This window comes from Nyctereutes procyonoides, unplaced genomic scaffold, assembly GCF_905146905.1.
Source record: "Nyctereutes procyonoides isolate TBG_1078 unplaced genomic scaffold, NYPRO_anot_genome, whole genome shotgun sequence".
In the NCBI taxonomy this organism is placed as follows: domain Eukaryota; kingdom Metazoa; phylum Chordata; class Mammalia; order Carnivora; family Canidae; genus Nyctereutes; species Nyctereutes procyonoides.
The window spans coordinates 12,036,145-12,059,912 of record NW_026575033.1 but is presented as its reverse complement, the minus strand read 5'-3'; the positions used below and the strand labels follow the sequence as shown (position 1 = coordinate 12,059,912).

The 23,768-nt window shown below is 41.3% G+C and overlaps 1 protein-coding gene across 6 annotated transcripts in view; it reads right to left on the bottom strand.

Annotated features, from left to right (window-relative positions):
* The window catches only part of FRY (FRY microtubule binding protein), a 428,026-nt gene that overhangs the window by 255,987 nt on the left and 148,271 nt on the right, over window positions 1-23,768 (bottom strand). The window contains exon 1 of one of the 6 annotated variants that reach the window (XM_055317433.1): window positions 3,714-4,012. The exons of 4 other annotated variants lie outside the window; for them this stretch is intronic. In XM_055317433.1, coding sequence (XP_055173408.1) covers window positions 3,714-3,783 — 70 coding nt within the window. In that variant the 5' untranslated portion in view covers window positions 3,784-4,012. Of the gene's footprint in view, window positions 1-3,713; window positions 4,013-23,768 lie in introns of those variants that run through there. One more of the 6 variants, XM_055317435.1, reaches the window with a different exon arrangement.

Below are 23,768 nucleotides of genomic sequence, written 5' to 3'. Positions count from 1 at the left end.
TTGGGAGAGCCCCTACACTACTAGCTCTATACATCAATAAAAAGCACACCTTTCTTTCCTCTGAAGTAGCTTGGAACTATCTGCTCCAAACTTTGTAGCAAATCTGAAAGGCCAAGAGGACTTCCTGCCACTGAGGACATTGCCAGGACATCTCCTGCGCTGCCCCAGGTATTTACTTAGGGAAGGTAGGAATATTCTAATAATAGCTGAAGTAGAAAAGGAAATAATGGTAACAAATCTAGAAAAGAAATGGCTCAAAGTAAGCAACAATTTCTGGCATATTCACACAGTTCCCCTTCTCCAGGGGTGTATCAAGTGTTGACTACTCATAGAATAATCCACAAATAATGTCAATACTAGGAAGAAAAGGGGCCTGACCCTGATTTTAAGTGGGTTGAGAAATGAGGGGAGTCTTGGAATACATTCATATTATTTTAACATTTATTGAATGTTTATGATGTGCTAGATATTATTCTAAGTGCTTTAATTCTTAAATACCCCATTTACTTCTGTGATGCATTTGTTATTTTTGCTTCCATTTTACTGAGGAGAAAAATGAAGCAGAGAGAAGTTAACTAATTGTCAAAGGCCAACGCAAGTGCAGGAGATAGAGACCTGAACCAAGCCTATCTGGTCCTGCAACTTGTGTATTCTAGCAGAGGGCATGCCAGATCAGGGGGCTGGCGTGTGTATAGGCACAGAGTAGGGCACAAGTTGGTAAAATGCACAAGAGGGATGAGCCGATTAAATATGGCTGGAAAAATAAATAAATAAATAATAAATAAATCTGGCTGGAGCAGAAGAACAGAGAGAGAGGCCCAATGAGGAGTCCCAAGAGGGTCTTGAATGGTAGTCACAGACTCAGGGGCAAGAGGGAGAAGTGGTATGGACTTTGAAATGCTGGCAGAAGCCTCTTCAGAAGCCCCCTCTGCATCAGGGGGACCTTGACACTCCAGGGAGACCACCAGATTAACTCCAGGTTAATCTGAGAAAGGCCTGTGGAAGCTATGGCTGTGACCCCCAAAGGGAGCAGCTGTGAGAATCACTAAATGGCTGTGGGAAAGTCTAGATATGACTGGGGAAGGAGCACAGGACTTAAGGGGGGGGGGTCCCAGGGACTAAGGAAAGCCTCCCCCAGCTAGGTCTACAAAGGACATTTTATTTCCAGACATCAAGGCCATTTTAATTCCCAACTCCATTAAAATGAAAGGGCAGCCTGACAGAGTGGGCATGTCAATGAAGAAGACTGTCAAAAGGAACAGTGCATAAAAAGCTAACACATCTCACCAGGCAATGACTGATTTAATTGACTTGTTAATTCTTCAGAGGAGACAGATATACACGAAATTACATTTCCTCCACAATGTGCCGTTTTAAAAAAATGAATGGAAATCTTAACGGGCATGCTCTTGGAATCCTCTCTCTTCTTACTACCACCTTGTTAAGCAGTCAGCCATAGTTACACAGTTTTTTACTGCTTTTTAATTGTCGTACTTTTATAAATAAGCGCCACTATATAATTAGGAGCCTAGTTCTCTACTCAGGTATGTGGGCAGGCATCCTGGCCTCTCAAACCTATGATGCTGGCCGATGGGCTGCAGGCTCCATGATGCAGCCTCTCAGCCAGGTTACACTGAGTAGGTCAAAGCCCCAAGGCTACTGTTTTCTACACACAAACTCCTTTCTCTCTTTGCTACTGACAATATGTAAAACCGAGAGCTAAGCTAGGTTATAAACAAGTTAGTGTTGCAATAAGCTTAAAGAACATGAAGCATAAAGTATATTTCCTCTTCCTCTTTCCAGAAAGGACTGAAAAGCATTCTGACTTCCAAAGGAACGCTAAATAGAATCACCAAGTTCACTCTCCTGTAATGAAGAAATGAAGAGAGAGGGCAGGTATGGTATCTTATTCCCCTTTGTAGCCTCACAGCCTGACATAGTAGATGTTGAAGAAATATCTGCTGAATGAATTGAAAGAAATCAAAATTGTGTCCCGGATACTCTCAAAGTAGATATGAACAGTCATTTTGAACCATTTCCTGATGTGAGAGAGTGAGCGTGCCTCTGTGTGTGTGTGTGTGTGTGTGTGTGTGTGTGTGTAGGGGTGGGGGTGCGTTAGGAAAGGTGGAGAGAATGCACACTTTGTCTAGAGTAATTTGAAAATTGACAAGGGGAGAAAGATGTTAAAAGAAATCCCACTGGCCTCAGTATTGTCACACATAATTTTCTCTCTAATGAGACAATGACAAAAATTGATAGGAAATCATCTGGCCTTGGTGTACTAAAAATGAGGATTCAAAACCATATACTATTGTCAAACTCACAGTGAGTCCTTCCAGTTATTGGAAAACTGCTCCATTAAGAACTCTGGGTGTCAGATCCCTTTCATTTATCAAAGAATGGATAAACAAAGGAAGATTCATCCTTGAGTGTGAAGTATTATACAAATAATGGATCCAAGATAAATGAATTATGACTACAACAAATAAAGGAATGCTACTTGGGTGACAGTATGACTCCCAAATGGCTTCCCACTTGTAGAAAAACAGCTTCAGACAAGCCTCATCATGTATACAGTGGTGCAAAATTACCTGGGGAAAAAATGGTTTCTTTGGATATCATTTAGAGATACATATCCCTGAATACCTTAAGGCTGAAGGCACTCTGGCTCTTTTCTTAAAGCAATTATGGCACAGGTTCTCCTGCCCAGGTTCTGTTTACATAAGAACAATCTTGGCCACAGGTCATCTGGGTAGGGGATAATTAATTGTCAGCTCTTTGAGCACAGGTTGGTTAATTAGCATGCATGTAATACAGCATCAGAATTTTTCTTGGAAGATTTTTTAAAATTTCAAACAATTAAGGATCTGTAATACCTGCAGGTCTTTATCCAGAGCAAGCACAAAGGCTGATGGAGAAATAGAGAAGACTTTGTTTTTGAACTATTCAGAAAACACAGACATCACTGATCACCTGAAGGCCTCATTTTAATTTGATTCCAGCTCCATGATGCCTTAGAGGCTGTCCTTTTGAAATATGTTATTGCTAAAATCTTTAAGTAGGTCAGTAATGGAACTTCAGAAGCCATAACATTCTGATATCCTAATAAATGATCTGGGTCAGAACCTTGTTTATATTTCAGCAAAGCTTGTTGTTAGTTCGGACTATAACACATCAGGATTTTCACAAATCCAAATATTACATAGTATTCTGAACATCATCCACATGGACAAGGGAGAGATTTAAAAAAAAAATCCTGCAAATGCCTCTATATACAAAAGAGATGACTCCAGGTTTTGGACTATAAAGTACTTTTTTTCTGCAGACAATACCCTAATAAAACAATTATGAACTACTCTGAAACCCTGCCACACCCCTTCGATTAAACGACACTTCACAAAATACTTAGATAAACCCTTACCAAATAAACATTAAGGCAGAAAGTGCAGCCTAGAATGCCCCATCCTGAGCCCTGCCAGAGTCTGAAGGGCCATCTCACTTGAAAATTTAATCAAACAAAATCTACTGTGATTCCACTGCAGCCTTTGCACTTAAGGAAAGCTAGGTCAGTCTCTGACATTTTGATTTTCATAGCAGACCGAACCAAAAAAACTTCCCTGCTCACCAGCTTATGCCTCCAGTTGAGATTTTATTTCTCGAACCTTACGCAACACCCAGCAAACAAACAAAAAAGGTTATTTTCTATTACTCACTATTACTCCAGGATTTCAGTAAATATTTGATACTGATCTCAAAGAAGCCGGAGTCCTGCTGGCTGGCCATGCCGGCGGTATACAAAGAGGCTCCCGGGACTGTACTGGGAGCCGCTGGCGGAGCAGGTACCGGGCGTGGAGATGTGCCTGTCACAGGTCAGTGATGTAAGCGGGGGTCAGCCGCGGAAAGGAAGGCTCTGCAGATCCACCTCCGGCTCCGGCAGGGAGTCCTCATTTAAAGGACACCAAGGAGCAGGAGAGAGATGCTCGGCCGCTCCTCCTCCTCCTCCACCACCACCACCACCACCACCACCTCCTCCTCCTTCTCCTCCTCCTCCTCCTCCTCGGGGTCCAGGACTTGCTTCTTATTTGCTGGGTGCTGATCTGCCTGCAGCCCTCAGAGGCGGCGGCGGCCGCTGCTTTCATTTCTGGGCTGCCATAACCAGAGCCGCCTGCCGCCGGCCGCCCACATGCTCTGCTCCAGCCAGGTACGCTACCGAGGAAGTCCCCACCTGAACTGTGATCCGTTTTCCCTCGGGAGGGCGGGTTTCCTGGCTGGCCTCCCTGACACGGTGCAGACAGCTCAGCCCACACAGCTCTCCGCCGGGCTGAGGGATGGGCTGGGAGCGCCGCCCCCTGCCCCTGCCCACGGTCTCAACCTGAGCCACCACTCAGCCCCGGGCTCAGCCGGAGGAGGAGGAATTTCCCAGCTTCTGTGGCTCCTCTCTCTCCAGAAATGCTTCCAGGGAGCAGCCCGCGCGTGAGCACTGCCTGCTACTTCCCCTTGTGTCTGTCCCTGAAATATACACAACTGCATGGCGCTGCAGCAAGCAAAGCTGCACCCCTGGATCTGGTTGCAGTGACGTTTTTTAAAAGCCCCATCTGTCAGCCTTGTTGCAGTACGAAAGCTAGGCTTTTTCTTTCCCTTGCACTTTGTGCTTCTCCCTCCTAGAAAGGCTTGTCGTTTCGACGAGGCACCCCACCAGTAACGTGGGTGTCTGAAGGGGATGGATGTTCAGTCCGCTTGTTTACCGAATGTCAGGCTCCAGGACAGACCTGTTTCTCAAACCTATCATTTCTAAGAATCGTCCAGGCCAGTGAAGCTTATTTATTTGTATTAGAAGGATAAGAAGCAAAGGCATTAGATTCCTTGCTGTACAATGGCTTTTTTAGTTCATGAAATCTTGCTATCAGGTGTCCTGATTTTGGTTAGCTTCATTTTGTGTTATCGTATAGCTTGGCCAGGGGATTAAATAAATGCATTTTAATTCTGACTGGCTGCCTTTGGGTAGATGGGATTTGGCCAGCCGTCTCATGCACCACAGAATAGTTCTCCCTTTCCAGCACATTTCTGATTAATATTTTCCAAGGCAATGAATAAAGCCATATTAATAATTATTGAACATAAAAAATGTTGGGCAACTCCGTTCCAGTCAACACACAAATAGGACTTTTTAGACTAACAGTGCTTTTAAGACATGGGAAGAGTACAATATAACTTTAAGATGAAGAATTTTTAAAATTGAGCACTGGGGATCCCTGGGTGGCACATCGGTTTGGCGCCTGCCTTTGGCCCAGGGCGTGATCCTGGAGACCCGGGATCGAATCCCACGTCGGGCTCCCGGTGCATGGAGCCTGCTTCTCCCTCTGCCTATGTCTCTGCCTCTCTCTCTCTCTCTGTGTGTGTGTGTGTGACTATCATAAATAAAAAATAAATAAATAAAATTGAGCACTGAAGAGAACTAGTACCATGTCCTGAAATGCCCCCAAGGCACCATCAATATAAGCTTTTCAAGCTCCTACACTTACACAAAAGCCAAGCCCTCAGCCACTAAGGTTTCCAGCTCTACTCATAATAGTGCTTCATTCCAGCGAAGTCTCTTATCAGATGGACTTCCTTTTCATTTTCACACGTTAGAGTTGATAAGCTAATTATGTTTTGTCCCCTGTACTTTGAATGTATGGATTCCAAGTAAAACAGCACCTGAAGGTTTTACCTCAAAACAATAACACATCCAAAAACAAAAACTAACATCCATACCCAACTTTCTGAGGCCTCCCCATGGTAATGAATGAATGGGGAGGTTGCATCGTGCCCTGGATTTAATGAGCACAAAGTCTCTCTAGACAGGCCCCAGATTCCTACCTGGCTCCAGACCTTACTAGCTAGGAGACCTGGGGCAAGCTATTAATCTCACTAAATCTCAGTTCCCTCACCTGGAAAAGGGGGATAATGATGGTGCCGACTTCAGTTGTTGGAAAGATTAGATGACATTATGAATAAAGTGCTCGGCATAGTGGTTTGCATATAGGAAACAATTAAGCTTTAGCTATATTGATATTTCTGATGAACCCTTAGTGACACCAGAATCGAACTTTGGAAGTTATACACATGGTTGTACCACTGGTATGACCTGGAAGGTCATATCCATATCATTTTTGGACACCAATAGAAACAATTTGGGGCTAGCAAGTTGGAGACATTTCAAACAGCTGCAATAAGCAAGCATGCTATTATATATCATTACTCAAGCATACAAGGATTATCTTGGTCCACCTTATAAAAGAGATCCTAACTGGCTTTTCAAAGTTTTCAATCCTACTATAAAAATATTAATTGTCTAAGAATGCCACTCACATATACTTCAAGAGGAAATGATTATAAAATTTTAAATGCTATTGAGAAAAGAATGTTTTTAATGGCATCTCATTTTCCCTGTGAAGAGGGAATCAGTAACTAAGAGCCCAGTTTCTGACCGTTAGAATCAGAAATCTTGATCATGTGTGCTTTTTTTTCCCTCCTCATTTGAGTACCTTTAAAGAGAGCATATATTGTAAAAGAACAGAAAAGGCCTTTTGTTTTGTTGAAAGGCCTACAAATCAAATAGAAATGACACCTGCTGCAAGCTGGGATAAAACATTTATCTTTTTGTCTCCTCTCTGGCAGGGGTGGGGACACTTATTTAAAAAAATGTAGTCAGAACAGGCACCTGAACAGAGGGACCTAAAATACAAAATAAAATTTGAATTTGTTTCTGGCTTGTTATGAGACTTCAGATATCATTTAAGAGGAACGAGGAGCCTTTCCTTAATAATCTTAGGCAACCATATAATGAATCTTTAAACAAGGGATTAGGCATAGTTGTTGGAGGCTCAGAGAAAAGTAGCAGTAATAGAGGAAAGCTGAAAGGTCCTCAGGAAGTGGTATCCAAGAGTGGGGAAAAAAAGTCAGAAAGTGACCTGAGACATGATAATAACATCACCTACATTTATTCAACATTAATACTATGTTTGAAAATACCTATCTTATCATATTTAAACCTTACCCCCAACCTATGAAGTATTATTAAGAGTCCCATTTCACAGATGAGAAAATGGAGGCTTAAAGAGGTACAGAATAAGGTTAAGGTCATAGAGCTGGCAAAATTTAGGTCTAGTAAATTTTAGAACTGGAGTGAGTTATTTATTTATTATCATAAGCAAGGCAAGAATCAGGGTTATCAACCTTCTTATCCAAAATTCAGGAAGAGATGCTAAGACCCTTGTTATCACTACATAATAGTAGTGCTTTGGGCCTCATTGGCTCTCCAGGACTGCTTACTGCCTTCCTGTTGGGCTCCAGCCTGGAGAAGAAAGTGTTCCCTGGGGCCTTGCCCCACCCCAAAGGAATCTAGAGAAGAAGGCTGTTATTTTTCACATTATTTTGATTTGTTGTACAGGTTGTGGTCTGTAGAAGGACGCCAGACCCAGGGTGAGTGAGAGTGGCAAGCTGGCCTGAACTCTACTCTCTAAGTTGTAAAGGGGTGAAAATGGGCTGTGTCCACCCTGGTGTGTGCTACACCATCTGCCCAATACTCAGGAAAGGGCACCTAATTGTGATCCATATAGTGAATGGACTGGTGGTAGCCTGGGTGGTGCAGTAGGAACTAAGAAAACAGTATTCCAAGAAGGCAGAGGCCAACCTGTGTCTTAGCTTGCTGAGTAGTACAGTGGGATGAAGGTGGTAAAAGGTGCATGGATTGTACATCACAGTCTGTGGCATTTAGCCATCCTGCATGAATTCCTACTCTATACTCTCTCTTCAGAAGAGCCATGTGTTTCTCAGTTGTGTATCTGTCACAGTCCCTAGCACACACTAAGTTCTTATGCAAAAAAAAAAAAAAAACCGCAGAGTGAGCCACTAAATGAACAGACGTGTCATGCATGCCTAGTGCTATCTGTTGCCTGTGGGGGAAAAATGTACAACAGAAGTGCAATCGGTTTAGGTTTTAATTTATATTTAATTTTTCTTTCCTAGCATATCTGACAATTTTTTTTGAGACTAAAACGTGTGGTATTCAAAAAAAAATGTGACAACAAAGCTAGGCAAACAATTTGGATGCTTGCCAACATCAAGAGCCATCTCATAATGGTTTTAAAGAGTCTGATTGAGTTGATTGGGTTAGGGTTGGAATCCGCCCCCTTTCCCTGTGGATGGCTGCACGTGGGCCCACATGTGTAATTATTGTCAGAGTGACATGTACATTCATGCATAGAATGTATTAGGCAGAAGAGAAATGTTTTCCTAGCATCCTGAGGAAACAAAGGAAAATCACTTTGTAAGAAAAACTGCTTTATCAATTTTTGCTCAGTTTAAATTTCTAAAAAAAAGCATTAAATATATTCTATTCCTATAATTATGTATTGTTGCTTAATAAGAATGGTTCCAAGTTAAATTAAGCATCACCTGAGTTCAATGATGACAATTATGGAGAAAGAGCTTTGTTTCTCTTCATGCAGGATGAGGTCCTTTAGAGATAAAGTATCAAGATGAATCAAAAACCTTTTTGATATATTTTATATATATCATTTGGGTTGATCTATCTTGTGCTAAAAACCAGCAGAGAAAAAAATACGAAGTGATGCCACATAATGTTCATTTCGTAAACAGAAAACTCAATAATCATTCCCTTAAAAAATCCAACCCACACACACAAATCTTCACAAAAATAGATCCTGCAAATTTTGAAAACGCTTAGTCCATTACTATTCAGTACAAATAATTTTTTTCAAAGGAACTGAAATACATTTAAATTTTCTGAATGCCCCAGACTTCATTAAAGCATGGCTTGTTGTTGCACAGATTCAGACGCAAACAAGGAAAATCGTATCTCTTAAAATTGTTTTCATTAAAAATTAGCAGCAGAATCCATTTTTCTTCCCCCCTCACCTCCTTTGCAAAGGAGTTTTATAAGGAACTGTGAGCCATGACAAAGGAATCCAATGTCAGTCTAACTAATGGGAAGCCCTAGAAGGATTTAAATAGTAAAAGGCATTAGATGGCAGTGAGATATGGCAGTGAGGAGCAGGGTCAAGCTTGAAGTCCATCCTCCTTGCCTCTCAGCACAAGGAAGGCCCCCTCCATAAGCCCATAGTCACCTAGGGTGTGTTACAAGTTTATCATAGGGTACGGGAATTAACATAAATTGAGCACTTGAATGTTGAAATACTTCTAGGCTGTATTTCAGAGGACCTGTATGGACAAACACCAGCAAAGGGTCATTTGCTGGCTCCTGCAAGGCATGTCTCAAAAAGTGGCACTGATACATCGTTTCAATGAATTGGGACTAGGGTGTCTGTTAACTCAGGTGTCTACTCCAAGCATTATCATAACTGGTGAAACGAAAATTGGGCCTCTTTCCCAACACTTTAATGTTCCCAATATTTGCTCTTGAATTGTTACTTCAAGAGCAAATGTTCCACAGATATTGATTAGAAGGGCCACAATATAGTATGACAGAACCAAAGCCCTGCTCTCCCATGTAGAAGTTATGTTGCTTGGCCACTGAACATCTAATCTTATTTTATCTGTAAAATAATGTTTATCTCATGGGTTCTGTTATGAGGATTAAATGAGCACAAAGCCAGGTGACAACTGTGGAGTGGCAAATCAGAGCTAGCAATGAACCCAGAATACCCAGCACAAAATGCTTCCTTAACTCCAAAGTCAGAGGCGGACAGAGACTGTTCATCAGAGGGCTCCCATCTCCAGCACCCCCTGCTGGCTGCCAGGGTAAGACTGAAGATTTGTGAAAGTAAAGAAAGCCTAAACTTGTGCACATTTATTTAATGTTTTAATGTATCTAAACTTTTGGTGCCTAGGGTAAAGGTGAAAGGAGGTTCTGATGAGCTTACTATAGGCTCTATATTTACTTGATTTACATTTCTTATTGACTTCTCGAGGTAGGGCCTGCATATTTGGATATTAACCTAGAGCCAAACCAGGAGATGTGGTTCATACATATTTCATACATACAAATATAAAGATTTGATCTCAATCTTGGCACAAGGCACAAGTAGTATTTAATACTGTATTTAGGCTGTATGTAAAGAGAGAATACGGGTTTCTTCCACAGCCTTTTATTGTGAAAGCACACAACGGTGCTGAAAACTTTATTACCCTGTTTTCAAATGCCACCAGCAACCAGAGAAATTATTCACACTGGATACAAAAAGGCCTAATATCAAGAACTGCAGTAGGAGTCAACAATTAATTCATGATTATAAAATATTAAGTCCTTTCTGAAGAAGTAAAAATATGGCATTTGCTTTGCACATAATTATTTACCAAAAATGCACAGATTGATAATACTTAGGATAAAAAACAATCCTGTTAATCACCACTCTTCCGAAACACTGGTTGCTAATTAAAAAAATAGTTTTTTGGGACACTTGGGTGGCTCAGCGGTTGGGGGTCTGCCTTGGGCTCTGGGCATGATCCTACAGTCCCGGGATCGAGTTCCACATCAGGCTCCCTGCATGGAACCTGCTTCTCCCTCTGCCTGTGTCTCTGCCTCTTTCTCTATGTGTCCCTCATACATTAAAAAAAAAAATATTTAAAAAAAAAGAAAATAGTTTTTCCCTATAAAAATGATAATTTAACAATCAAAAAAAAAGATACATTCTTGTAGTTGCATTTAAATGTTTTGGCTATGGCAAGACATTCCATTATTAAGTGATTAAAAATTAAGTACCTAGGGACCCTGAGTGGGTCAGTGGTTGAATGTCTACCTTCGGCTCTGGGTTTGATCTTGGGATCTGGGGATCGAGTCCTGCATCGGGCTCCTTGCAGGGAGCCTGTTTCTCCCTCTGCCTATGTCTCTGCCTCTCTCTCTCTCTCTCTCTCTCTCTCTCATAAATATAAATAAATAAATAAATAAATAAATAAATAAATAAATAAATAAATATTTTTAAAAAATGAACTATCTAATTTTAGGGTAAGAACAAATATTCCCACCAATGTTCCCAATTTCATACACAGAAGTAAATATTTGGTTTTAAGTCATAAGAGGCAGATCAACTTTTCCTCAAAGGTACCATTTAATGTTTATAGTTTTGAAATCTAGAACTTTAAGGTCAATGAAATTGGGAAAAATTGGAAATTTTGATTAGTTTTTTTAATACACTTGCTACTTAAACTTTATACATAGTAAATATTTTTTACTAAATCTTTCTTTTAGGTATGATCACATGTTTGCAGTTACCAACCCACAAAGTCTGATGGACTGGGAGTCAAGAAATGCTTTCTCCTGCTCCTTATTCTGACCCTGATACTTTCTACTAAATGAGGAACGCTGCTTCTAATCACCAGATGGCCTCATCTCCTAGGGCAGGACAGCCTTTGATTTTCCATATTATTGGGAGGGACTCCGGCTCAGGGAAAGTACACTGCGTAATAAATTATTTGATATCAGTCCTTGGCATATGTTACTGGAATTTTTTGGCAAGAGATTCACCTTCTCAATTCTGTTTTGATAAAGCTAGTATCAAAAGGATCTCATATAAAGCACACACTGGCTGACTAGGAGGAGCAGCTGACATGGGATCAAAGAGTAATTGGGAATTAGAAAGAGATAAATCAATGTGAAAATGATTGAGTTGTCTTCTGTGAAGTTAATAAGGCAGTACCAATGTGCTTTGGTGTAGAGGAGAACTGATGCACAGTCTACAGCTGGCCAAGACCTAGAAACCAGGGCTAAACCATAGTTGAAAACCAGGTCATTGTCATTGAGATGAAGAGTTGAGCTATGGAATTAAAGATACATATAACAGCCCTTCACTCAAAACTAAAGCTCTGTTTTTTAAATTATTTCTTAATTTAAATTCAATTAGCCAACAGTACATTTGTTTCAGATGTAGTTTTCTATAATTCATCAGGTGTGTATAACACCCAGTGGTCATCACATCACGTGCCCTCCTTAATACCCATTACCTAGTTCCCCATCTCCCCACTCACCTCCTCTGTTTTAAAAAGAAATGTCTACCTCACTGAGCATCACTGATTAAACCTTCAAAGTGACCATCTATTCATGAAGCTGTGTGGTTCAGACCCTCTGATCCTGCCTTTAGAGGAGCTCGGCAACAGTGACGTGGAAAAATACGTACATCACCTTCTCCACCCACAAGCACAGTTAAAATGTGGTAGAAAATGTCACTCTGAAGGCCCGAGTAAATTCTGGAGGATAGAGAAAGTCTTGCCAGGCATGTTTTTAGAAAGGGTGGAGAAATCACCACCCTATTTTGACCAGACAGGCAGGGCTTTGTGTAGGAGGGTGGGGCTGCTAGAAACTGTCTGAATGATGAGAAGGAACAGTTTAACAGGCTGGTGGGGAGAGCAGTTCCAATTGCATGGCTCAGCTAAGGAGCCAGAGAAAGAATAATGATCTTTGCAGATGGTCAGGGTAGGTGAGGTCACTTTGAGCATCCCAGGGAAATAGAGGTGGAGGGTCATAATTCCGATTAGTTTTGGAGAGACCCAAGCTCATGCCAGCCCTCATTACACCAGGTATTGGGCTCAGTGTTCCACTCCTGAGTTCAAGCTATTCCTTTCTCATTTATAGAGTCTAGGTGATACTGTATGATCTGCTATTTACAGAAGGTTATTTCATGATCTCAAAAGGAAGGTTATTTCATGATCTCAAAAGGAGATTCTGCAGATAAAAGGGCTTTGTATCCCCAAGGTGCCCATATTAGGCTGCTCAGGGGCTCCAGAAGTATAAGGATCACCCAAAAGGACAAGAGGTCCCCTCTCAGCTCTTCCCTGTTAAAGAAATACATCATCACTTTCCAGCTATTGTGGAAGCCTGCTGGACTTTAGCTTTGGGAATAGGGACGTACTAGGGTTGTCCTGCTATTTACGTGGCCATTTGTAAACTCCAGGAATGTGCTGGTGGTTTGCTTGTGCCTTATCCAAATGCCACTTAGGTCTCTGGATAAATACAGGATGGGTGGCAACTGTAGTCCTGCATACTACTCCACCCTACCTCAAGATTTATTTTCCATCTTCTTTGCTCTTCAAGAGAGTTTTTTTTCCTATCCTTTATATATTTTTTTAGATTTACTGTCTATAAATTCTTATTTCCTCATCTTTATATATTATTTCCACAAATATAATTTAAATTTTATGTTCATTAAAAACCCTCAACCCAGCAGAAAAGTAAGGAAAGGGTACATGGATGTGGACCTTCTTTTGAACTTTTGGATAAGATTTCAGGACATTTCTGATAGTAAGAAATGTATTAGCAAGAAGGCTAAATCTGGAATGAACATAGTAATACTCTCTCCTTTGTATCTACTCATACAGATGAGGACATTGAAATTTATGGGGACCTGACAGCTAGGATATGGCAGAGTAATGATAACAATGATAATGAAGATAATTGCTGGTTATATGAGAGAGCCAAGATTGGAACTCAGATCTGATGCTAGGCCAAGCATGTCCAATAGAAACAAAACACAAGCAACACATGCAATTTAAAATTTTCTAATATGTACATTTATAATGTACATATTAGAAACAGGTGAAACAGGTGAAAATTAAAGCAGGTGAAAAATAAATATATTTTATTTAACCTAATATACCCCAAATATGATCACTTCAATATGTAATATGTATAAAATTAGTGGGACACTTAATACTTTTTTGGTACTAAATATTTGAAATCTAGTGTATTGTTTTACAGCACATTTCAATTTGGACAGCCACATTCCATGGCTCAATAGGCACATGTGGCTAATGGGAACCTCTAGGAGGTTCTTAACTACTTTGGAGCTTGGCTGTCTGGCAAATCCAACAGGCTTCTTCTCAGAACGTGAATGAGATAAATGCATGAGATTACAATGGAAACCAGTTATTTTGAAATACAGTTATCAAATTATTTTAAAAACCATAAAACTGTGGTATTATAGAGACATATTTCTTTAATAACACATTAAAGAACATAACCTAGAGGTAAGCCTAACGATAATAATTTTTCAATAAAAAAAACCAAACAATATTGAAATCCACCTAAAGCAACTGTAATGTGATGAAAAAACCCTGTAATTTCAATTGGTAGTGAAGTCAAAGATTGCTAATACTATTTTTGTTGCCTATATTAGTACTTGAAGAAAAGAGTAAATTTCAGTTAGAGGTTAATGAGAAGCAAAATGTAATTTTTTCCCATCTTAGTCCTTGGATACCCGGAATCCTACCCATGGATTTGCTTGAGAGCATGTGTTCTCACCACCGATCTCTATTCCTCCCACACACCACTCCTTCCAGGAGAGCTCAGTTTCAGGTGATTCTTGAAGATGGTCATAAATAATTGCTACACATTGTAGAAGCTTCTTATGCTTCCCCCCTCCCTTCTCTTGATTCTACTTCTTTCTCTTCTTCTACCCCTTGCTCTACTATGATGCTCTTTGGTAGCTTACTCTACTCAGTTGGGGTGTTCAATAAATGATAATGTGTATCACAAGGTTTTTCCCAGAAGCTACTCACCAAATAATTTGTTGCTGGACTATAGACCCTCAGCTAATTACATTCCTCACACTCCAACAAGTGCATGCAATACAACTCGCATTTGTGTGTGATCTAAATTGGCCATGTTTGAGAATATGTAAAATGTCATCCTCATGGTTTCAATAATCTCCCCTTCTCAAAACTTACATGTATTGATAAGTTGATGAATGATATCCTAAATTCTTTGACTATCCAAATGGAAAAGAGATAGGTTATATTATTATGTACACTTAAAATGGTACTCTGATCTTCACAGCTACTTTGATTTTTAAGATTTCACTTTGCTTTGAGGTATGGAACTCATTTGGTGTATCAAAATCAGCATATGGGGATCCCTGGGTGGCGCAGTGGTTTGGCGCCTGCCTTTGGCCCAGGGCGCAATCCTGGAGACCCGGGATCGAATCCCACGTCGGGCTCCTGGTGCATGGAGCCTGCTTCTCCCTCTGCCTATGTCTCTGCCTCTCTCTCTCTCTCTCTCTCTCTCTCTCTCTCTGTGACTATCCTAAATAAATAAAAATTAAAAAAAAATTAAAAAAAAATCAGCATATGTTTCTAATAAAATAGACCAGGAAGGAACACCTCAGAGTGCATCATATAGTAACAGGGGTGAGTATGGTTTCATATAACTTTGTTTATATAAGATATATTCATACATACATATGTATTATATGAATATATACACATATGTGAATGCTGGGTTCTGATGTAAAGTGTACTTCTTATTGTGAGTCATGCTCAGAAAAGTTTCACAATCTTATACTTTGGTGGTGGGGATGTAAAATGGTTCAGCTGCTATGGAAAAGTTTGGCAGTTTCTTAAAAAGTTAAACATAGAATTACCACAGGATCCCACGATTCCACTCTTGTCATATACCCTAAGGAATTGAAAACAAGGTCTCAAATGAATACATGTGCATCCATGTTCATAGAAGCACTATTCATTGTGGCCAAAAGGTGTAAAGAGCCCAAATGTCCATTGATGGATGAATGAATAAACAAATTGTGGAGCCCCACAATGGAATATTCAGCCAGAGGAAGGAATGAAATACTTACTGATCCATGCTCCATGGACAAACCTTGAAAACATCATGCTAAGTGAAAGGAGTCAGACATAGAAGGCTGCATATAGTATAGTATGATTCGATGTATAAGAAATAGCCAGGATAGTAAATCCATAGCAACAGAATGAAGATTGACTGTTGCCAGGGGTACAGAGAGAAGGGAATGGAATGAACCTGGTTAATGGCTGAGGATTTTACTTTGGAGTGAGAGAAATGGCTTGGAAGTAGAGGTGGTGGTTGTACAACATTGTGAGCATATTAAATGCCGCAGAGGTGGTGGTTGTACAACATTGTGAGCATATTAAATGTGCTGTATGTCACTTTAAATGGTTAATTTTATGTTATGTGGATGTCACTTCAATAAATTACTGAAAGAAGAAAAAAAAAAGTTTGAATGCCCTAGCTCTAGAAGGCTTCTCATTAGGTCTACTTTTCATTTGCCTGGTGTCTACTTGTGGTGCTGCTACATCCCCACCTAGTGGTGAATGTGCCTTCCGTCTGGACTCAAGGACTAGAGAGGCCTGATTGCCAAAACAGCCACCCTCACATGAAAAATAGTTCAATACCTGAAGCAAGTCAAGGCCCACACCCTAATCTGGGGTGTCCACCTCTTGAGTGTCCAAATGATGCACAGTGATAACCTGCAACCACTTTGAGCTTTTAGGCAGGGAAGAAGGATGGTTTCAGTCCTAGTTCTGAAATATTTCTCAAGAAGTCTCTCTGGGATTCATTTATCGGTCTTTAAACTGGGACTAGCAGCCCCAACAGCAGCATAAGGATTAATACAAGATAGCATAAGGAATGCACCAAATATTAGTTTCCTTCCTCATCCTTCTTTATTTCTAAGGATACTTGGTATGGACTTATGAATCCCAAACAAGAGGACTTGTATCTCCAAGGGAGCTCCCCTGCTTCAGACTGTCAATGGAAGAAACATAAAGACTGTGGGTGTCTGGAGCAAAGAGACATGGATTTGGAGGGTACAACCATAGAACATGCAGCAGGAACAACGTAACACAAAGCCAGGAAGCCAAAGCATCAAGGAACTGGTGAGTACCAGGTACATAACAGGATGGGAAGAGAGAAAGAAAGGAAAGATCTAGCAGACATTCCAGTTATTGCCACAAATATTGCCTGACTGGAGAGAGACAGACAGAAAGACAGACACCGTCCACCAGCATGCAAGCCAGCTTACGTGAAAGATTCCAACTTCATAACGTGTTTTGTAAAAATGAAATGCAAAGTAGACTGAAGTGTGGCATGTAGTTACAAAAAACCAATCAGAAAAGACAGGCACAGAGTCATGTGCTTTTCAAATTAGGAAGCCAAAGGGTATAAGCAACTCAAAGGGTAATAAAAAAGAGAAAGAACATGGAGGGAAGGATCACAGGATTAATTAGAAATAAAACAGTGAGGAAAAATTACCAGCAAAATATACTGCTGCCAGGTCTAAATATTCAGGATGTATAGGAAATTATAGGAGGTGGTGTGATTTGGCATTGGAAATAAAATCAAGAAATACACTTCTTACATACTTACAGGAATCCCGTGGGATCGATGGGGTGGGGGTTGAGCAGAAAAGAAAACCCTGGCAGCAGGTATGTGGAGCCTGGCCACGCCCCCAGGCTGTCTCAGGGCGGCTGTGCTCCCAGGCTCTGCAGCCTTCCCTCTTCCTTCCATCCATCTCATTCTCTGGGGAGACTTTGCCTTATATGAACGCTCCCATTTTTCTGCCACCAAATCCCTAAGACCACCTTCCTGCCCCATTAGATTGGAGGAAATGCCTATTCTCACCCCATCTCTCCTCCTTGCCTTGGGACCTCACTCCCTCAGCCTCTTGTATCTCAACCTTTTTCTTTCTGAGATCATTCCAGTCTTTATAAAAGCATTTAATACCTCTCATCTGAAAAGCAAACAATAAAACAAAACCTTCCTTATATTGCTCATTCCTTCCAATTTCTTCTTAGCTTCCTGAATTCTCAATCACAGCCTAGTGTTTCAACCCACCTGCCCTTCATGCAACCTCTTCCCATTTCCCTGTTAGTCCAGTCTAGTCGGTCTCCTGTGGCCACACTCCTGTTAAGGTGACCAACAGCCCCCAGTGAGCCAGTGGGCACTTCTTAGTCCTTAACAAAAATGGCATATCTGTATATTGGATACTGCAAAACCACACGCTTCTTCTTGAAACTCCTTTCTTTGCTTTCATGACCTCATAATCTCTTGATTCTCTTGCATGGTGAGCCCTGCCTCCCCTCTTCGAATTTTCTCGCTACCTTGCCCTCCTCCAGGTCAAGGTGAGTGGTGCTGCTCCAACTGGCCACAGACTCCTCTCCATTCTTTTGCCTTGGCTAAGTCCTGCTGTCCTTCCATCAGTCCAGATAGCACATCTTCAGAGAAGCCTTCCCTTAATATCCTGGTCTAATTCCAGACCCACTGTTAAAATTCCTCACAGCTACTTTTACTTGTCTTAACTTATCATATGCAGTTATGCATTTATGCAATCATGTTTTTTTATATGCTTTTCTCCCTCTTTGGACTATCATTTCCATTGGGGCAGAGTCTACATTTATCGTGTTCACCATTTTGCTCCTTGTGTCTTAGGACACTAGGCAAGGCAAGCACACAGTAGGCACTCAGCACATAATTTCTGAATGCACAGCTATTTGGATAAATGAAGGATTCTAACCAATGGCAGGGAGCCTAAACACATTAGTGACTTTACTCTGCCTGCTTCGGGTCATTTGGCCAAGAGAAGTATGAGAGAGAGAGAGCAAGCTGACAGCAAAGGGAGGTGAAAAGTCAAGGGGAAAGTAAGCTGGTAGGAGAGTCTCTCTGTTCTCAGTGTTTGATATTTTTGCTCCCCTAACACCATCTCTGACCAGGTCAGGTGTAGATGGGGCTCTTTTCTAGCAGTGGCCTATGGACCTGGAAACTGCAGAAGCTGCACATATAAGAGAGGCAAAGCATGAAAAGTATGGGGAAGGGAAAACAAAAAGAAGCTTTAAAGACAGAATCCAAGTCCAGAGGACCTGGAAAGGTGGGTAGGTCTTAGAAGCTATCCAGCCAAATTTACTCCTTATGTAGATGGAAAAGTCAAGCCTAAGCTCCAAAGGAATCACCCCAAGGTCTCCACTAGCAAGAGAACTGGGGTGGACTAAATCTCATGCCCTTTTGCTTCTGTATACTGTGGCTGGATTGTTCAGTAGTTCCTATCACTTTGGGGACAGAGCTCAACCTTTGGTGGTCATCCTAGATCCTTTCCTATTTCTCCAACTTCATGCAACACCTGCTTCAGTCATGGGGAACTATCTGCAAATCCCACAAACATCATGCAGCCCCATGCTGTTATGCTCTGCACCATGTATCCTGCTTGTTCTTCCCACTTTCCCCACTGGAAGCCTCACACATTCTCCTGAGAGGCTCTGACAGTAAAATGCTCCCCATCTGGCTCCAGTAGCACACACTACATGGTCATGTAATTATTAGGTGACTTGTCTGCCTCCCACTAAACTGAGAGCTCCTTGATGGCAATGGAAGGACGCACCCCTTATTGCTGAATCACCAGCACCTAGCACGGTGCCTGGAACATAAAAGATTCAAAAACGTGCTAGCTGAGCTTTATTTTTGTGGGTGAGCCCACAAGTAATGGATATAATAACATCATCCTCAATACATTAAATGCATAAAATGTATTCTTTTGCTGTACATCTGTCAAGTGATTGCCTATGGAACTCTACAGAAACAACAGAAGGAAGAACAATTTATTATTTGATACAAACCAAAGATGAAAAAATCTCATGACAGTATAGGATAGTTTGTTTTCATTAACAGCCAATCATACAGATAGATCTAAACTCTGGAGTTAATTTTGAAATCTTCTGCCATTACCACAAACTTTCCTTAAATGTCACAGGCTCAACCCTTAGCAAGCACAGGGCAGATGAAGAATGTGATTCATGAAATCTTCGAATGCTCTGCAAACACCTGTCAATGACAAGACTTAATTTTACTCGAGCACACTTGGCTAGCTGATCATTCACAGACAAGCAGCTCCAGCCAAAAAAGAGCACCACATAACTCACCGTGACTTTCTTTTCCATGAAGGGACCAACAAGTTAACACACTTTCACATCACCTGAAGGTCCACCAAGTCTATGAATTTCACACTTGCAGAAGCTGAAGCATTTAAATAAAATGCTTATGGCCAAAGAATCAGTCCAAATGCTGTTCTTATATTTGCAAACTTTCCTCTCAAGACCAATTGTAGTTATGCCGGTGACATTTCAGAATCTAACTATGAAGCGGTTATAGCTTTATTCACCTGCTCTTCTGTACCTCCAGTGTTCTGGTGTTCTCTGAGGTCACTGGCAGGTTGGCGGACAGCCATGGCCCCACTGGGATGTTGGAACCACTCCAGCTGGACAAACTGAGCCAGGCTTGCCCGGCACAACATCACCTTCACACACTCTGCTCCCGACACAGGTGGCCTCTTAGAACCTGATACATGGGAACACCTAGAAGCATAAGTGTTTGCTTTGTAACTGAAAAAATTCCCAACATTCCTCAGGATGCATAATGCCCAGAGATGGGCTACCAGGAGCTCAGATAAGGCCCGCTGTGCTGAGAAAGAAGACTGGCCTCAGGAAATAACCTAACGCCATGCTTTGCCTATTAAATTGTCTGCCACCAATAGGATTGCTTCTGCGATAAACACAGGTGTGAGGAAACTTGTAAAGCATCAGAGTTCTTAAATTTCAAACTACTCTGGCCCTTCCTCAATTCCTGTGTTTTATTTGGAGGATGAAAAGAATAGCATCTGTAGGACTGATTGCTAATAACAGACTGCATAGTAGACTACCAAGGGTTTTTTAAATCAAGTGGATGGCGAACTTCACACTCTCACTTTTCAACATAAAAATGTATATTTTGGGGCACCTTGGTGGCTCAGTCTGTTGAGTGGCTGCCTTTGGCTCAGGTCCTGATCTCAAGGTCCTGGGATAGAGCCCCATGTGTGGTTCCCTGCTCAGCGGGGAGTCTGCTTCTAGCTCTGCCCCTCCCCCTGCTCATGCTCTCTCCCTCTCTCTCTCTCTCAAATGAATAAATAAAAATTTTAAAAAATGTATGTCTCAGCTGCGCTTCTAGTTTCATTAAACATGTATATATGCGTATATACATAATATACACACACACACTGGAACTAACTTCTCAGCCATTTAAGAACACAGACTTAGTAGAATCAAACTATTCTTTTCTCATGTACTTTCAGTTAATGATAAACACAGCAGCAATAACAACACAGGGCAAGTCTAGTGAAGCATCAATCTGATTCTGTTATACTTTTTGAAGCACCAGCAATGCAGAAGCACTAGCTCCACTCCAGCCACAGAGGCCTCTTTGCTGTTCCTCAAACAGGCCAAACCCAGGGCCTTTGCACTTGCTCTTCCTTCTGCCTCAACTCTTTCTCCCAAGATGTCCACATGGTTTACTGCTTCTCTTTCTACAGGTCTCTGCCTGTCAGCAAGATCTGCCCTGAGTATTACACACAAAGTAAGATTTCATTCCCGTCTCTGTATCTTCCTTTTTCGCTTTATCTTATTCGAAGCATGTTTTACTTTCTGAATAATATGTATTTACATGCTCATAGTGGGTCTCCCAAACCCACAAGCATATAAGATCTGAGAGGGCAGGGATTATATCCGTTTTATTCCCTACTCCAGTCCTAGTACCCAGAACAATGCTAGGTGCAACAAGACAGATGCTCATGGAAGACTGACTGAATGAGTAAATGAATGAATTTTGTCACAATTTAACTTACTCTATGTATAATGTGGAATATAATGTGCCAAATCAATACACAAACACAACACGTCAAATAATATATCTACATCAACAAATGCTCACAGCAGGACCTCTCTGCTCGTGAATCTTGACAAGCTATGGTCCATGCTAAATTAAAGGTCAGGTTTGACTGTTTCTGAAAGAATTTCATTTTCTCTACTATTGTCAGTGTGCTGCCACAGATGTGAAGATGACATCACCTTGGGGTTGGTAGTCCTGTGATGGGCTCAGTTGATGTGCCTGCTGGATGCATTGCTCAATCTCCAGTGCTCCAAATTTGATTGAACTCTCCCTACACTGACCAGAAAGAAAGCCAGTTTGATAGACTGACAGCCAGGAGATCTGGAGTGCCTTTTACCAAAATACCAGGAGTGATGACTCAGGACAAACATGGGAACTATAACTGGGTGGGGAGGAAGGAGACACCAAGTGGGACCTGGGCAGCAAGTGCAGAACTGGTAGTTAAAGCCAAGGATGCCTAAGGGAAGAAGAGAGAGGACCCCAGAGCTTGGACCCATGTCATCTCAGGCTTCTGGAGTGAGCCTGCCAGGGTCGGTCAGGTCCATTTAGAAGAAGCTGCTGGGTATCACCTTTGAGCTGTGGCACTAGAAAAACACAGACATTTTGTTTCGCGAATGGTGTTCTTTCCGCTTAGATTGAGAACAATTTCATTTCCCCATGTTATAAGTGAAACTCTTTAAGTGGACTTGACCTTTCAAGTCATCAGGCAGACAACTCGAAAGGCCTTTTGTGATAAATGTGGCACAAGCAGAGGAATGTATAAGGCTCAGACTAGTGATAGAAAACTTGGCAGTGGGCAGCTTGACTCTTGTTAGTATTTCTAATTAGAGTCCCGCTTTCTGTATGATGGCTAGATCTTTAGCTATGAGTAGCTAAGGATATTATTTCTAGTTCTCTGACCATGGCAGTACCATTCTGATTTTTTAAGCATTTTGATTAATGATTTGGATGAAGCTGGAGGTATCATACCCATCACACTGGGAGAATAAAGTGAACTGGGAATGGGGCACATATATAATAAACGATGGCTAGGATCTCTCCTGGAAATGACTAGAGCAAGGAATATGGGCCAAATCTAACATGTAATATTTTCTTTCAAGGTTAATGCAAAATCTCTGTAATTTGGCCACCCTCTAGAATGACCAAAAGTAGGGTGCTTCTCTTACATGTTCATTTACTTCATAGCACGTACCAATTTATAAATAGATATTTGTTTGTTCACTTGTTTATCAAAGGCTGCATGGGTATAACTCAAACCTCAGAGAAGGTAGGGATGTCTGCTGGTCCCTGGGTGAGGGCAGCACTTGCAACCCAGCAGGTGCTCAGGACACATTTCTTGAATGAACAATTGAATGAAAGATGGAGGAAAATGTGACTGAAAAATGAGTCACTTAAAGGTCTAGCATTTCTCTTTGATGGCAAACTCCATGCCAGTTAGCAAAGCTGAGGCTATGAAAGATAATATATAGATGCCTAGAATATGGCTTGTGACCATTGGCCTGATTCTTTCTGTGGGGTCACCTGCCTGCTTCAGAGTGTTCCAATCTAGGAGGATATATCTTATGGGCTGAATTATGCACCCCTCATTCCTGTGTTGAAGTCCTCATGCCCAATACCTCAGAATGGCACTGTATTGGGAGTAGGGTCTTTAAGGAGCTAATGAAGTTAAAATGGGGTCACTGGTGTCCTAATCATATATGACTGGTGTTCTGATTAGGACACAGATGCATAGAGAGAAAAGATGATGTGAAGACAGAAGACAGCCAACTGCAAGCCAAGGTGAGAGGAGTTAAAGAAGCCAACCTTGCCCACCCCTTGATCTTGGACTTCTAGCCTTCAGAACTCTGAGCCAACTTCTGCTGGTCTGTGGCCCTTCATTATGGCAGCCCTAGCAAACTAACACATATAAGTAACTGCTTAACTAACTGCGAGTGTATAATTTAAAAGTGAGGTGAATTAAGAGGGCAGTGAACACATTCTTCAAATACCTGAGCAATTATTGCATGGAAGAAAACATACAGGAAAACTAATTCATTCCAGTTTGGGATGTCCCTTTTGGTCAGAAAGTTTTCCTGTATGTTTTCTTCCAATATATAATTTACTTGTTTATTGACTTTCTTGTTGACTGGTTGACTCCTCTGGCTAAAAGTAAGCTCTGATCAGACAGGCATATAGTAGGTGCTCAGTAAATATGCCAAGTGAATGAATTCCACTGGAGGTACTGAGTTTCCTGGAACAGAAGCCCGACACAGCCTCTATAAGGATATTATTGAGAAGTTTCTTGCAGAGGACGCAGGGTCAGGCTACTTCACTG